This window comes from Rhinatrema bivittatum, chromosome 4 (assembly GCF_901001135.1).
Source record: "Rhinatrema bivittatum chromosome 4, aRhiBiv1.1, whole genome shotgun sequence".
Lineage (NCBI taxonomy): Eukaryota > Metazoa > Chordata > Amphibia > Gymnophiona > Rhinatrematidae > Rhinatrema > Rhinatrema bivittatum.
Window position 1 is genome coordinate 161,243,471 of NC_042618.1, and position 17,028 is coordinate 161,260,498.

Genomic DNA, 17,028 nt, shown 5'->3' on the forward strand with positions numbered 1-17,028 from the left:
TTGGACCTGATGGATTGAATGCTGATTTAGACCTGAGTGTTTTCTTAGGATGACTTCCTTAAGCTGACGTCATGATACTTACTTATATTCCATTGACCCCCAGGAAATCCTCTGTTTGGGACATATGTAATTTTTGATATTTAAAAGGATGTTGGATCCCTCTGCTGCCTGCTACATATTTCCTTGAGAACGTCAGTCTGGTATGAATGACAATTCTGGCTTGCAGATAAGTACTTTTCTAATTTATCTTTTCACGGATTACTAATTTTATATTTGGTTATGTTACAGACAACAGTCTTAAAAATGATTAAGCACATCCCTGAAGAAGCTGGCTACAGCAAAATACTGGCCATGTTGGGCTCGGTGATTATTAATGTAGACCGTTGGGATTTTTATCTGCTAAAAAACACTTTAAAAATATATAGACATTAGATTAAAGTAGATGATCAAACTGTCCGGATGGTCCTTGCCTGAGTTGGCAGGACACATTGTCAGGCTTGCTGACACCTTTTCTTCATTTTCATAATGTAAAATCTATTTTCTGCTGACCACATAAGAATTCATTTGTGGGCTTCCTTTTTTTGTTTGGATGATTTGTGTGGGGTTACTATTGGCTCTCTATTTGTTTTCGTGATAATTCTCAAGGGTGACACCTGGTGGCCAGACTCAGGATCCATGATTGCAAGTTCCGGAATAAGCCCAGTACATGACCCTCTGACTAAGGTTTGTAGCTGCAATGACTGGACCTCCTAAAATATCCTCAAAACACTGGTATGGATCAGATGCAAAGTGAAAAAGTTAAGAAGCCAGGAGAGAGAAAAAAAATGGGCACAGACACAAGGCTTGCAGGCAGCCACAAAAAACAATGGCTTGCTGCAGGAATGATGAAAAGTAATAAAACTAAGAAACATGGAAACCTTGATTAGAAATTAGAAAAAGAAAAAACACTAATGCACTCTTAAAAATGTAAAAAAGTTAAAGAAATCGCTAGAATTAGAATTGCCTTTTCTGAGTGAGATGAAAAATGACCAATGGAGACTGCAGAAAAAATGTGAGGCATGATGCAGATGCACAGGAACTACAGTATGTGGGATGAGGAATCTTCCAAAAAACTCTGGAAGAACTTGTCCAGTTTGGCATCATCAGGATATCATCACCAGTTGTGTGATGGGTGAACTGCATGTCCACAGAGAAATCTCTCTCCACCATTGTCATGTGGGGGTCCCCTTAATCTTATATAAAGCCATAGAGGATAACTTTCAAACAAATGCGAGCAGTGGTATATAAGCACTTACTATATATGGCTGTAAGCAGATCTACGCAAGTATTTTATGATATGTGCACGTTTTATACAATATGCACCTGTTGCAGATATGTTTTCACTTACCAGGAGTAAAGGTGCCAGGGACTGGACCAATCACCATGACAGGAGTCTTTTCCTGAGTAGAGGTTGATGCTGCGTGATCACAAAGAGCTTCCATTTCCTTCCTCATTTTTGCGATTACATCCCTGAGCCCTGAATTCTCTTCCTGCAGCTTCTGAATCTCACTGGATTGAAATTCTGTCTCTGTTGTGGTTTGTGCATCATAGGAAAATGCCTGAAAAGTGACAGAAAGATATGAAGAAACAGTTTAATTATCAAAAAACAGACCCAACTTTTTCAGCAAAATAAGAAAAAAGAATCATTGCAGAGCCTCAGAGGCCAGGAGCTTGCATTTTCGTATGCCTTACAAAATGGATGGCCAGAAACTACTAAAACCAACACCCCACCTAACCCACCCCCCCTTTAACACCCACCGTCTCCCCTGCTCAAATGTTTATTCTCGATATATGTGCCCCCTCAAGACTCTCCGCCACTCGTTTATTAAAGCTCGTTCCCTAAATTTTTGTTACATTGTATACTTAGTTCCAACCAGTTTTTGTTAATTGCAAAATTTTGTTACATTGTATACTTAGTTCCAACCAGTTTTTGTTAAATGTAAAATAGTACGACCTTGTCATACTATTCCAATTGTTGATATGTGAACCAATGTGATGTACGCCAACGAATGTCGGTATATAAAAGCAAATAAATAAATAAATAAATAAATAAATAAATAAATAAATAAAACAAGTTCATCTGTAGGCTATTTGGAGAATCAAGAGCAGTCTTTAAAAGAGATATATACACAAAAAAAAAGATATACACACATAAAAGTTCCACTTGTTTTTTTCTCTGAGATTCTTTTTTCAGAGACAGCAATCTAGGAGAAATTCATTTTAACACAAAAAGTAATAGGGGGACAATTTTCAAATGATTTTACCTAGGTAACTAAGTAGATTAAATGGACATCTGAAAACTGATCTCCCCCACTGCGGATAAAAGTATCCACCCTGTCAAAAAGAGGCAGGTCCAGAGATAGGGGAGGGCATTACCAGATGTCAATAGCCAGGGATTAAATTTTGGTTTAAACCACAGATTTTGTCCCTGCCAGCTCCTACATTTTCAAAGGGAATCTCTCAAAGGGTCAAAATAGTAAAGAAAATGTTATTTGTTTAAGCCACTTGATTTATATGTTGACATATTTCTATTCCAAACTGAGGTTAGAGACTGAAGAATGGAGAAATTATTTATCTGATAATTTTGTTTTCCTTAGTGTAGATAGATGAACTCAGAACCCAGTAGGTTATGCTCCCTTGCCAGCAGATGGAGACAGAGCAAGCTGATGTCACAGTATATATAGCCCTGCAGTGACCCCAGCCTGCAAGTATTCTCTTCAAAAGCAACTGTGGACAGACTAGTAAAAAACGTGATTAAAAGCAGTCAACCATAACTGTTCTCAACCAACAATAAACAGTGAACTCAAGTAAGAACATAGGTACCCTAAGCTAGGGACTGGATGAACACTTATCAGTAATCCCTTGGGATCTGAATCTCCACAGGAGGACTATTGATTGGCAGCCGAGGGTGGGAAGCTGAGTCCATCTGTCTACACTAAGGAAAACGAAATTATTGGGTAAGTAATTTCTCCATTTCTTAGCATGTAGACCAGAGCTTTCCAAACTGTGTGTCGGGACACGTTAGTGTGTCGCCTGCAGTGTGCAGGTGTGTCACGCAAGCCCGGTCAACTCTGATGCGAGTTTGGGCTTTTTTTTTTCAGTTTATGGGTTGCTTATTATTGGGTGATTTTTGCTGTCAATCGCGTTTTTTGGGGGGGGCTTGGTGGGTGGAACGAGCCCAGCCATCCTTGCATTGGCTGCTGCTGCCGATGAGGCCTGGCCATGAGGAGTGCTGACTGCAAGCAGCAGTGTCTGGTGATCATGGAAGGGAGTGAAGCACTTAACTGGCAACAATCAAAAAGACGAGGTACATGAGTGTGGGGGCCAGACGTGCTGGGGGGGAGACAGATGAGTGAGTGGGGGGCAAACGTGCTGGGGGGACAGACATGTGCTTGAGGGGGAGAGATATGAGTGTGTGGGGGCCAGACATGTGCTGGGGGGGAGGAGAGAGATGAGTGTGTGTGGGACAGACAATTTGTTTTATTATTGTTTCTCATAAATTATAACAATAACATGAATCTTGGAATATATATTTTTTAATATAAATTTAAGGTTTTCATGAGATAGGTTGTGTCGTGAAACATTTTATTTATGTATATATAAAAGGAAACATACATAAATTGTCGAAATATGTTTCGTTCGTTTAACCTTTAACCTCTGGTTTACTAGTAGACTGAATTACTGTGTCCCGAAATTATGTTTGTCTAAAAAGTGTGTCACCAACATGAAAAGTTTGGAAAGCTCTGATGTAGACAGATGGACTCAAGACCAGTGGGATATACCAAAGCTACTCCCGAACAGGGCAGGAGGCTGCCCATGGTCCAGTCAACACCGCATGTGCAAAGGCTACGTTTTCCCCAACCTGCACATCCAGATGATAAAACCTGGAAAAAGTGTGTAAGGAGGGCCACATCGCAGCTCGGCAAATGTCGAAGGGAGACATGGTTTAATGGAAAACAGCAAACATAGATTTACCCAAAGGATCTGGTTCACCTGAATCTTGTGGATACAGGTGAACCAGTAGATGCAGTGTATTTGGATTTTCAGAAGGCTTTTGACAAAGTTCTTCATGAGAAGCGTCTAAGAAAACTAAAAAATCATGGGATAGGAGGCAATGTCCTTTTGTGGATTGCAAACTGGTTAAAAGACAGAAAACAGACAGTAGGATTAAATGGTCAGTTTTCTCAGTAGAAAAAGGTAAACAATGGAGTGCCTCAGGGATCTGTTTTACTTGGACCAGTGCTTTTCAATATATTTATAAATGATCTGGAAAGTGATACGACAAGTGAGGTGATCAGATTTGCAGATGACACAAAATTATTCCAAGCAGTTAAATCATATGCAGATTGTGATAAATTGCAGGAGGACCTTGCTAAACTGTAAGACTGGGCATCCAAATGGCAGATGAAATTTAATGTGGACAAGTGCAAGGTGATTCATATAGGGAAACATAACCCATGCTATAGTTACATGATGTTAGGTTCTATATTAGGAGTTACCACCCAGGAAAAAGATATAGGCGTCATAATGGATAATTCTTGAAATCATCGGCTCAGTGGGCAGCAGCAGACTAAAAAGCAAACAATGTCAGGAAGGGAATGGTGAATAAAATGGAGAATGTCATAATGTCTCCATGGTCAGACTGACCCTAGAATACTGTGTGTAGTTCTGGTCACTGCATCTCAAAAAAAGATATAGTTGTACTGGAGAAGAGCGACCAAAATGATAAAGGGGATGGAATGGCTTTCCTATGAGGAAAGGCTAAAGAGGTTAGGGCTGTTCAGCTTGGAAAAGAGACAGCAGAGGAGGGATAAGATAGAGCTCTACAAAATCATGAGAGGACTACACTGGGTAAATGTGACTCAGTTATTTACTCTTTCAGATAATGAAAGGACTAGGGCACACTTTATAAATTAGCAAGTAGCACATTTAAAACAAATCAAAGAAAATTCTTTTTCACTCAACGCACAAATAAGCTCTGGAATTTGTTACCGGAGGATGTGGTTAAGGTTTGGATAAGTTCCTGGAGGAGAAGTTCATGAACTGCTATTAATCAAGTTGACTTAGGGTATAGCCACTGCTAATATTGGCATTAGTAGCATGGATGTAATTAATGTTTGAGTACTTGCCAGGTACTTGTAACTTGGATTGGCCACTGTTGGAAACAGGATGCTGGGCTTGATGGACTCTCTGTCTGACCCAGTATGGCAATTTCTTATGTTCTTATGTTGTGTAAGGCAGAATATGAATGAATAAATAATAATAATATTAGGAAAGGAATGGAAAATAAAACAGAGGATATCACAATGCCTCTATATTGATCCATGACGTGACCACACCTTGAGTAATGTGTGCAATTCTGGTTGCCCTATCTTAAAAAGAGATATAATAGAATTAAAAAAGGTACAGAGAAGGATGACTAAAATGATAAAATGGTTGGAACGGTTCCACTATGAGGACAGGCTAAATAGTTTAGGGCTCTTCAACCTGGAGAAGAGAAGACTGAGAGGGTATATGATAGAGGTCTATAAAATGTTTAGTGGGGAGAAATGGGTAAACAGAGATGTTATTACCTTTTCAAATGGTACCAGGATTAAGGGACTCCCCATTAAGCTAATAAATAGCACATTTAAAACAAATCTGAAAGTATTTGTTTCACTCGACGCACAATTAAACTGTTTAATTTATTGTCAGAGGATGTGGTGAAATCATTCAGCATAGCTGGGTTCAAAAAGGGTTTCAAAAAAGTTCCTGGAGGAAAAGTCCATAAACCATTATTAGTGACGTATACTTGGGAAAGCACTGCTGATCGCTGGTTATGAGGAAGAAGGATTGGATCTATTCTTTGGGATCCTGCTGGGCACTTGTGACCTGGATTGGTTACTGTTGGGGAGAGGATGCTGGGCTTGATATGCATTTCTTATGTTTATGATCACTATTATATCCAATACAAGTTTAATATTTATGCTCCATCTATTAAAACAAGATATATGAGAGCAGAAAATAAAACCATATGGCCTATCTAGTCTGCTCATCTGCCCAACTAATTCAGCCTTACAATTCCCATCACTCTCTCAGAGATCTCCTGTATTTATCCCATGCTTTCTTGAATTCAGACACCATTTTTGTCTCCACTAGGAAGCAGTTCCATGCATCTATCACCCTCTCTGTAAAGAAATATTTCCTAAGATTCCTGAGTCTACCCCCTTTCACCCTCATCCCATGACCCCTCATTCTATAGCTTCCTTTCTGGTGAAAAAAGCTCACTTTCTGTGTATGGAAACCTTTGAGATATTTAAATGTCTCTACCATATCTTCCCTATCTTACATTTCCTCTAGGATGTACATGTTTAGATCCTTAAGTCTATCCCCATATGCTTTACAATGAAGACCACTGACCATTTTAGTAGCCACCCTCTGGACAGACTCAAAGCAGTTTATATCTTTTTGAAGGTTTGGTCTCCAGAATTGTTACACGGTATTCCAAATGAGGTCTCACCAGGGGCAATATCACCTCCTTTTTTCTGCTGACCATTCCTCTCCCTATGCGGGGGTCAAGCATCTTTCTGGCTTTTGCTATCACTTTATCCACTTATTTGGCCAGCTTAAAATCATCAGATATGATGATCTCCAGGTTCTGCTCTTCTTTCATGCTTAGAAGAATTTAATCTCCAATACTGTACCTCTCCCTTGGGATTTTGCAGTCTAAATGCATTACACTTTATTTTTTAGCATTATATCTTAGCTGGTCTCAAGGACTGGAGTTGGCCATCGCTGCTCTAGACTATATCTCAAACTTTGCTAGATCTTTCCTAATGTTTTCTTAGCTGTCTACACTGTTGCAGATTTTGGTATCAAATGCAAAAAGACAAACCTTTCCTGACAATCCTTCCGTGGTGCTGCTTACGAAAATGTTGAAAAAACTGGTCCAGGAACTGATCCCTGAGGCACACCACTAGTAATGCCTACCTCCTTAGAATAAACTCCATTTACCACTATCCTCTATTGCCTTCCACTCAGCCAGTTTTTAACCCAGCCACTCACTCTAGTGTAACCATGTCAAAGGCTTACTGAAATCCAAGTACACTACATCTCGTGCTAACTTTCAAAAAGGAAACTTTGATATAATGAGAAAAATAGTTAGAAAAAAACTGAAAGGAACAGCTACAAAATTAAAACATGTGTAAGGAGCATGGTCATTGTTAAAAAATATCATCCTAGAAGCACAGTCCAGATTTATTCCAGACATTAAGAAAGGTGGGAAAGAAGATGCAAAACGATCACCGGCATGAATAAAAGGGGAGGTGAAAGAAGCTTTTTTAGCCAAAAGATCTTCATTCAAAAATTGGAAGAAGGATCCAACAGAGGAAAATAGGAAAATGCATAAACGTTGGCAAGTTAAATCTAAGACATTGCTAAGACAGAATTTGAAAAGAAGTTGGCCGTAGAGTCAAAAACTCACAGTAAAAACTTTTAAAAATATATCCGAAGCAGAAAGCCTGTGAGGGAGTTAGTTGGACCATTAGATGATCAAGGGGTTAAAGGGGCACTTAGAGAAGATAAGGTCATCGCGGAAAGATTAAATGATTTCTTTGCTTCAGTGTTTACTGAAGAGGATATTGGGGAGGTACCCGTAATGGAGAAGGTTTTTCATGGGTAATGATTCAGATGGACTGAATCAAATCACAGTGAACCTAGAAGATGTGGTAGGCCTGACTGACAAACTGAAGCGTAGTAAATCACCTGGACCGGATGGTATACACCCCAGAGTTCTGAAGGAACTAAAAAATGAAATTTCAGACCTATTAGTAAAAATTTGTAACTTATCATTAAAATCATCCATTGTACCTGTAGACTGGAAGGTGGCTAATGTAACGCCAATATTTAAAAAGGGCTCCAGGGGTGATCCGGGAAACTACAGACCGGTTAGCCTGACTTCAGTGCCAGGAAAAATAGTGGAAAGTGTTCTAAACATCAAAATCACAGAACATATAGAAGACATGATTTAATGGAACAAAGTCAGCATGGCTTTACCCAAGGCAAGTCTTGCCTCACAAATCTGCTTCACTTTTATGAAGGCGTTAATAACATGTGGATAAAGTTGAAACCAGTAGATATAGTATACTTGGATTTTCAGAAGGCGTTTGACAAAGTTCCTCATGAGGAGGCTTCTAGGAAAAGTAAAAAGTCATGGGATAGGTGGCGATGTCCTTTCGTGGATTGCAAACTGGCTAAAAGACAGGAAACAGAGAGTAGGATTGAATGGGCAATTTTCTCAGTGGAAGGGAGTGGACAGTGGAGTACCTCAGGGATCTGTATTGGGACCCTTACTGTTCAATATATTTATAATGATCTGGAAAGAAATACGACGAGTGAGATAATCAAATTTGCAGATGACACAAAATTGTTCAGAGTAGTTAAATCACAAGCAGATTGTGATAAATTGCAGGAAGACCTTCTGAGAATGGAAAATTGGGCATCCAAATGGCTGATGAAATTTAATGTGGATAAGTGCAAGGTGATGCATATAGGGAAAAGTAACCCATGTTATAGTTACACAATGTTAGGCTCCATATTAGGAGCTACCACCCAAGAAAGAGATCTAGGCGTCATAGTGGATAACACATTGAAATCATCGGTTCAGTGTGCTGCGGCAGTCAAAAAAGCAAACAAAATCTTTCCGCAATGGCCTTATCTTCTCTAAGTGCCCCTTTAACCCCTCGATCATCTAACGGTCCAACTGACTCCCTCACAGGCTTTCTGCTTCGGATATATTTAAAAAAGTTTTTTACTGTGAGTTTTTGCCTCTACAGCCAACTTCTTTTCAAATTAAACCATGTCTTTCTATATGTTCTGTGATTTTGATGTTTAGAACACTTTCCACTATTTTTTCCTGGCACTGAAGTCAGGCTAACCGGTCTGTAGTTTCCCAGATTGCCCCTGGAGCCCTTTTTTAAATATTGGGGTTACATTTGCTATCCTCCAGTCTTCAGGTACAATGGATGATTTTAATGATAAGTTACAAATTTTTACTAATAGGTCTGAAATTTCATTTTTTAGTTCCTTCAGAACTCTGGGGTGTATACCATCCGGTCCAGGTGATTTACTACTCTTCAGTTTGTCAATCAGGCCTACCACATCTTCTAGGTTCACCGTGATTTGATTCAGTCCATCTGAATCATTACCCATGAAAACCTTCTCCATTACGGGTACCTCCCCAACATCCTCTTCAGTAAACACCGAAGCAAAGAAATCATTTAATCTTTCCACGATGGCCTTATCTTCTCTAAGTGCCCCTTTAACCCCTCGATCATCTAACGGTCCAACTGACTCCTCACAGGCTTTCTGCTTCGGATATATTTAAAAAAGGTTTTACTGTGAGTTTTTGCCTCTACAGCCAACTTCTTTTCAAATTCTCTCTTAGCCTGTCTTATCAATGTCTTACATTTAACTTGCCAATGTTTATGCTTTATCCTATTTTCTTCTGTTGGATCCTTCTTCCAATTTTTGAATGAAGATCTTTTGGCTAAAATAGCTTCTTTCACCTCCCCTTTTAACCATGCCGGTAATCGTTTTGCCTTCTTTCCACCTTTCTTAATGTGTGGAATACATCTGGACTGTGCTTCTAGAATGGTATTTTTTAACAATGACCACGCCTCTTGGACATTTTTTACTTTTGTAGCTGCTCCTTTCAGTTTTTTTCTAACAATTTTTCTCATTTTATCAAAGTTTCCCTTTTGAAAGTTTAGCACGAGAGCCTTGGATTTGCACACCGTTCCTTTTCCAGTATTAAATCAAATTTGATCATATTATGATCACTATTGCCAAGCGGCCCCACCACCGTTACCTCCCTCACCAAGTTCTGTGCTCCACTGAGAATTAGATCTAAAATTGCTCCCTCTCTCGTCGGTTCCTGAACCAATTGCTCCATAAAGCTATCATTTATTCCATCCAGGAACGTTATCTCTCTAGTGTGACCCGATGATACATTTACCCAGTCTATATTGGGGTAATTGAAGTCTCAAAGTACACTGGTGCAGGATAAATTATACCACCACCAAATATTCCAAAAGAACTTTTATTTCAGTTCAAAGCAGAATCAGGTGAGTAAATGTTGAAACGGCAACTCCATAAATTAATAGCACATAGTTTAGAGCGATCCCCCGACACGGACCGTGGTTCGCTAGGCTGCATCGGGAGGGACCAGCATATACATTTAAGTCTAGAATATAAACAAAATGATATATAGTCATTTCATAAGGTGGTGAAAAATGGCCAAACAATTTCCAAGAGCAAACATACATACCTTCTCAGATGTACAATGGAGCGCAAGCGCCCTCAAGACTGACAGCCATTTAAAGCTAGGGAAAGGCGCAAAAGCTGACACTCTCGCGAGAGCTGTCAAAGTTGAATGCTGCAGCCAAATTCCGGACTCAGTTTAAACAAGTGCCACTCAATATCCTTATTTAAACCTTAGGAGAAACTGTATCCAAAGTAAAGATCCATTTCTGTTCCCTCCGACCCAGCACCTCGGGGTAGTTGCCACCCCGTGGGGGACGGCGAACCACCTCGAGGACCGAGAAGGAGAGACCAGAAATGGAATGGCCGCGTTCCAGCCAATGTGTTACCAGGGGTTCGTCTGCTCTACCTATTTGCTCTTGGAAATTGTTTGGCCATTTTTCACCACCTCCTGCATGGACCACTTATGCGCATATGTGGCCATTTTTGGCACACGTAAGGCTTTTAAAATCTACCTCTAAGCATTTTCCCATAGACACAGAAAGCCTTCGTGAATCAGGCCCTATGTGTTTGTATTTTTGTTTTTATACTGCATATTCACAGAACACCTCGCCTTGAGCCTTACTGAATGGGCAGTTAATAAAAACAAATAATAAATAAAAATAAAATAAACAGAAGAGGTATAGTCCATAGAGACTTTGCAAAATACGGTGGTTTAGCATGACTTTCACTCTTTCATAAGTTTGCACCACAGAGATTATTAGAGAGTCTTCTGTGGAAGATACTACTGTGATCCTGCAGATGGATGAAATCTCCCCTGGGAATAAAAAGTTGCCCAACCTGTTTGCCGTTCTTTGGCAATACTCCATGCGTCTGAAGCTTCTGCACCACCTGATCTCTTTCAAAGGTTAAAGCTGATGATGCAAGTTCCACTTCCTGCAGCTTTCGTTCTCGTTCTTTTAGTACAGCTAAAGCCTATGAGAAAGCATAGCACATTCATTAATGAAAACAGATCAGGGTCAATAATGTATTAACATCTGTTCTAAAATATAACTACAAAATCAAACCAATAGTACCACCGGTCAATGTTAACTAATATAAAGAGTTATTTGTCAAGTACGTGTGGGCCCCTCACTCCAAGGTCTGTATGGTACCACAGACTCCCATCCGGTATGGGGTCACCTTACTTTAATTATAACATCATTTTTTAGGTTTTTTACTTTTATGTTAAAACTTACTTCTCAGTCTCAGTCAGTTATTCCTTATCGCATTAGCCACAATATTCAAAGATACAAGAGGAACAATAATAATACTCATCTGTTCCAATCTTGGTTAATCTTGGAGAAAAAGTAAAAACCTAAAAAATGATGTTATAATTAAAGTAAGGTGACCCCATACCGGATGGGAGTCTGTGGTACCATACAGACCCTTGGAGTGAGGGGCCCACAATATACTTGGCAAATAACTCTTTATATTAGTTTAACATTGACCGGTGGTACTATTGGTTTGATTTTGTGGATACACATTAAGGTACACTGGAATACAGTGGTTTGTGGGTGAAAGTTGTGATTGATAACCTAAAATATAACTAGTCATTGACTTGAAGTCATAGAATTATTGGGCAACTAAACAGCTAACCTATTCAGAATTACAAAAACTGTATTTTGTAAAAAGGTGCCAAGAGTTGAAAAATACACAATGCCTATATAACCCCTGTGCTAGGGGAAAGACGCACTCTAAATTCCGGGACTCAATATAGGGTTACGCATTTTCATCTCTTCCCTGGTGCAGGGTCCTCTGTTGGGGAGGGGGGTTGGAGTGTTAGGATGACTTCCTGGGTCCTAGACATTAATTATCGAGCCCTTAATAAATGCCAATGATGAAGCTAGACATAGTGCTGGTGTTCCAACATAACTTTACTAAGGAAATTGTTCAAGCATGAAAAATGGCATTTTCCATCAGTCTCTTAGATCAGTGGTTTTTAACCTTTTTCCTGTCATGACTAGGGTTGTCAACTGGCTCCATATTTTCAGGACAGGTTGATCTAGTCCTGGTTTTACTCACCTGCATGCAGGTATTTATAGTCTTGCTTTTCTTAGGGAATGCAATCAACATGTCCTGAAAATCCAGAGCAGTTGGCAACCCTAGTCTTGACACACCTGAAAGACAGTGCTCATGTGTGTGACACACTGCTTATTACAATCCACAGATGAACTAAAAAAAAAAAAAGCCTCAGTATTATTTTATTGTTCTGAATGACAAAAGGGAAAGATGAGTACTTTTTCTGATAAGAAATTATATCATTTTTGTACAAGTTGCATTCTCTGTCTCCCCACAGGGCCGCTGACCTATTTTCTTCCGCACTCACTTCCGAGCTCAGCAGGGGAAGACAGAATCACAGAAGAGAAGAAAAATTGCCATCTTCTGCTGGGCTCAGCAGGGATGGTGGACAAGAGCTGTGTCCTCCTAGGCCCAGTGGATTAAGTAGTAATCTGCCTCAAAAGGCCACTACAAGGGTATTAGGAGTAGTAGGAGAACCTTACAACCTTGCACCCCACCCCCACCCTCCCTTCCCACACAATTAAACATTATGCATTTATAATAGATTTTATATGAAAAATTACAACGTATAATCTAAGGAAAAAATATTTCTTACAACATAAAAATTACATTTGCATGCATTGCTGTGATGACAACCAGAAAACCTTGCAAAGAATTAGAAAAAGACATTTGGAACCCATATGGTATAAGGCCTATTGTAATGCGTTCAGTGTAATCTTGGCCCTCAGAAAGCCGTAAGTAAATGACTTACAATCACAATATAGTAAAACCCCCATACCAAACAACACTAACTGCCAACTAAATACTGTATATTTAGCACAGATCCTATCGATTACATTATTTATTGTAATTTCTTGTTCTTAATCCCCAGTTACTTGATCCAAGTTTATCCTCCTGTTCGATGTAATTGCACTCTGTCGTGCCTGTTTAATGTTATAATGTAAACCGAATTGATATGTAACATTTGCTACAATGAATTTCGGTATATAAAAATGTTATAATAAATAAATAAATAAATAAATAAATAAACATGCAAACATTAACAACCTTACTTATGAAAAGGCAACACTACAAATATTATACCTAAAACACCAACACACTTTCTATTAGGAAAACAGAACAAGCCAGGCTGCTATAGATCCCTACACATAAATTAAATGCTGGCAGTATACTTCACCTTGTTCACACATGCAGACCACAGACAAATACAAAATAAAGAGACCATAAAGTATAAATAGAAACCTGCAAACAAAAACTGAATTGGACACCACAAAAAGTCAGACTCTGTACACAGTACAATAGTGCAAAAAGAGAAACATCACTATAAAATCAATAGTAGTAAAATCATACAAATAAAAATACATATTTCATAACAGCTGGTGAATAGAATAACATCCAACAATTAAAAACTCATAAAAAATTTCCAAATACCAACAAAATATTTTAAGGCACAAATACCCAATAATTTAAACTAATAAGAATTTTTTTTTTAATTCCCTGGTCCCCATACCTGAGAACTTTTGATTTCCAGATTCACTGAGATTGTCATGGATTAGCAAGAGGAGAGGAGTGGGGTCATTCCTCACAACTTTCTCCTCTCTCATATACACACATATGCTCTCTCATGCTCTCACATGCCACATCATACACACACTTTCTTTCTCATACATGCTCACTTAATCTCTCACATGTTTAATCACAAACATGCTCTTTTTCACTCACATGCTCACACACACATATTCTCACATGCTCAATTGCTCACTTGCATGCTCTCGCACTCACATACTCAAATGCTCACACATGCACACACAAGCTCAATTGCTCACACATGCACGCTCTCACGGGCTCAATTGCACACAGACATGCTCTCTCACATGCAAGTGCTCTCTTTCACAAGCTCAATCTCACACACACCGTATGGTTTTAGCCCCCATATACCAGACACAAGACTAAGAGATATTTCAGAAATTTAGTAAAATGTTTATTATGGTAAATAAATGATAGCCAATTACAATAGAAGTTTCTGGGAAGGATAAGCGTAGACTCTGCAAATTATCAGAAGCCCTTAAGCTCATCCTGCCTATGTCACAATCTTACAAGGCTTATATATATTTTTTCTAGTTATCTTTGCCAAGTATTGATCATTTCTAAATGTGTCATTCTAGTCTGGCTTCCTTTCCCTAGACCACCTGCACCCAAACATTCATTCTATTTCTTTCGTGTCCAAATGTTTGTTCTCCTTCTGTACTATCTTCCCACAGCTTGTAGGAAGACATCGATCATATCTTATCAATGTCTGCACTTTCCTTTGTAATTGGTATCCACGCAGACCACACATATATCGTATGTGAGCTATCCCCATGTCCTTCAGTTCTCGCTGACTTAGGCCCATATCCTGTAGCTGCTTCCTTAATCACGTATTTGACGTGGCTGGCACAAACTTAGTAGGGCCTAGCTCACCAGTCCAGCAGTCAAAATTATACAACACACAGGCATGCTCCCTCTCACGTGCTCAATCACACACACAGAAAAGCCAAAAAACCAGAGGCAGGAAGGATGTCAGATTAAGTAGATTTTATTGATCATATGATAAGATTACCCCTGTTTATGGTCAAAACTTCCCATGGAAGGATGTATTAAGTTACAATGAAGGGCATCTCAATGAGCTTCTTCCATCAGAACTTTTTTTTTTTTTTTTTTTAAGGATGATGAAGTCTTTGAAGACTTTTTTAAAAAATGGGAAGAGACCATCAACTTAAGCAAAAGCCTAGTAAGGGGCAGCCTGCATGCATCAACATTATTGGACTACTGTCGATTTAAGAGAATTCCAAGAGGCTTGAGGATTAATAAACCTCCTAGTATGTACAAAGAAGATGAAAAGTTCATGCAATGTTGGGAAGCAATATTAAACAAGTGTTCTTTGGACCTTATGATATTAATTATCAAGACATCAAAGAAAAGAGAAGAGGAATTCAAAAAGGACTTAGGTCGAGAACTAGATATTTGAAGTAGAATGACCTATGTTTTGATCTCATACACAGTGACTATAAGAAAAATCTGGACAACTTTACTAAAGAGTTCAAAAGTGTAAAATTTGAGAAGTTTAAAAAGGGATGAGTTAGACTATAAGAACCATAATATATACCCACGGCAAAAGACAGAATAAAAAATCTTTGAAATCCAACAGAAACAATAATATTGACCTTTACACACATATTCAAAAATTCCCACAGCTACTACTGATAAAAAAAACCTATGGCGTCCCTTTAGAGACAGGCGTGCCAAACACATTCATAGCATAAAAGCTGATGAGATTGACCCTTAGCTCCGCTGTTCACGACTAGGCCGGATGAAGCAAAAGTGGACCAACAGGTTTTTCACTTAAAAAAAATTTGGAGAAGGGCGGGGCGTGGGCAGGGAGGGGCAGGGAGTGGGCATAGCCAGAGAGCTTGCCATTGCCGCTGGGCCCGGGGATCGCGTGCCGGCACTTGGCTGGCGTACACAATCTCCCAGAGGCAGGCGTAAAATAATAAACAAAGGTGGGGGGGATTTAGATAGGGCTGGGGGGGACGGGATTAGATAGGGAAAGGGAGGGGAAGATGGGGGGGGGGGGGGGGGGCGGAAGGACCCTCCGAGGCCACTCCGATTTCGAAGCGGCCTTGGAGGGAACGGGGAAAGCCATACGGGGCTCCCCTAGGGCTCGGTGCGCGCAAGGTGCACAGTGTGCACACCCTTTGCACGCGCCGACCCCGGATTTTATAACACGCGCGAGGGCTGCGCGCACATTTTATAAAATCGGGCGTAGATTTGTGCGCGCTGGGTTGTGCGCCCAAATCTACACCCGCACGTAGGTTACAGAATCTGGCCCTAAGAGTGATACTATGTTTTAACAGCTTGCAACTTTTTCTGCAACTATGTTTAGTTTTTACTTTGTTTTTATGAGCAAGTACCTCAGCCCTTCTCTATGTGGTCTTTTTTTTACAATATCCGTTAGTGCATCGTTTTTCAATTTACTATTTCTTATTTTTACCTTCAGTGTGTACACAGAGGGCCAAGAAAATTTATAGTTCAGTATTATTAAAACATTTTTAAAATACCCACAGAGAGTATAAATTCAGTATTATTTTTGGTGGAATTTTATATTATAACACAGTTCCAGTGCACCTGAAAAACAGCTAGTGTACCATTTAAAACTAATCGGAGAAAGTTCTTTTTTAATCAACGCACAATTAAACTCTGGAATTTGTTGCCAGGGATGTGTTCGTGCAGTTAGTGTAGCTTGTTTAAAAAAGGATTGGATAAGTTCTTGGAGGAGAAGTCCATTACCTGCTATTAAGGTCCACTTAGAGGTAGATCTTCAAACATACGCCTGGCGCGAACAAAAGTACACCAGATTTTATAAGATACGCACGTAGCCGCGCGTATCTTATAAAATCCGGGGTCGGTGCGCGCAAGGCTGCGCAAAATCGGCAGCCTGCGCGCGCCGAGCCGCGCAGCTGCCTCCATTCCCTCCGAGGCGGCTCCGAAATCGGAGCCGCCTCGGAGGCAACTTTCCTTCCAAGGCCCCCCACCTTCCCCTACCTAACCGAGCCCCTCGGCCCTATCTAAACCCCCCCTACCTTTATTGGCAGATTTACGCCTGCCGAAAGCAGGTGTAATTCTGCGTGCGCCATCACCCCGACCCAGGGG

The 17,028-nt window shown here is 39.9% G+C and overlaps 1 protein-coding gene across 1 annotated transcript in view; it reads right to left on the reverse strand.

Moving 5' to 3' along the window:
• Positions 1–1,379: 1,379 nt before the first annotated feature.
• Positions 1,380–17,028, reverse strand: part of LOC115090216 (coiled-coil domain-containing protein 57-like) — a 179,176-nt gene continuing 163,527 nt past the window's right edge. The window contains exons 10-11 of the mRNA XM_029599028.1: positions 11,119–11,253; positions 1,380–1,598 (exon numbers count right to left, since the gene is read on the reverse strand). Coding sequence (XP_029454888.1) covers positions 1,380–1,598; positions 11,119–11,253 — 354 coding nt within the window. The remainder of the gene's footprint in view (positions 1,599–11,118; positions 11,254–17,028) is intronic.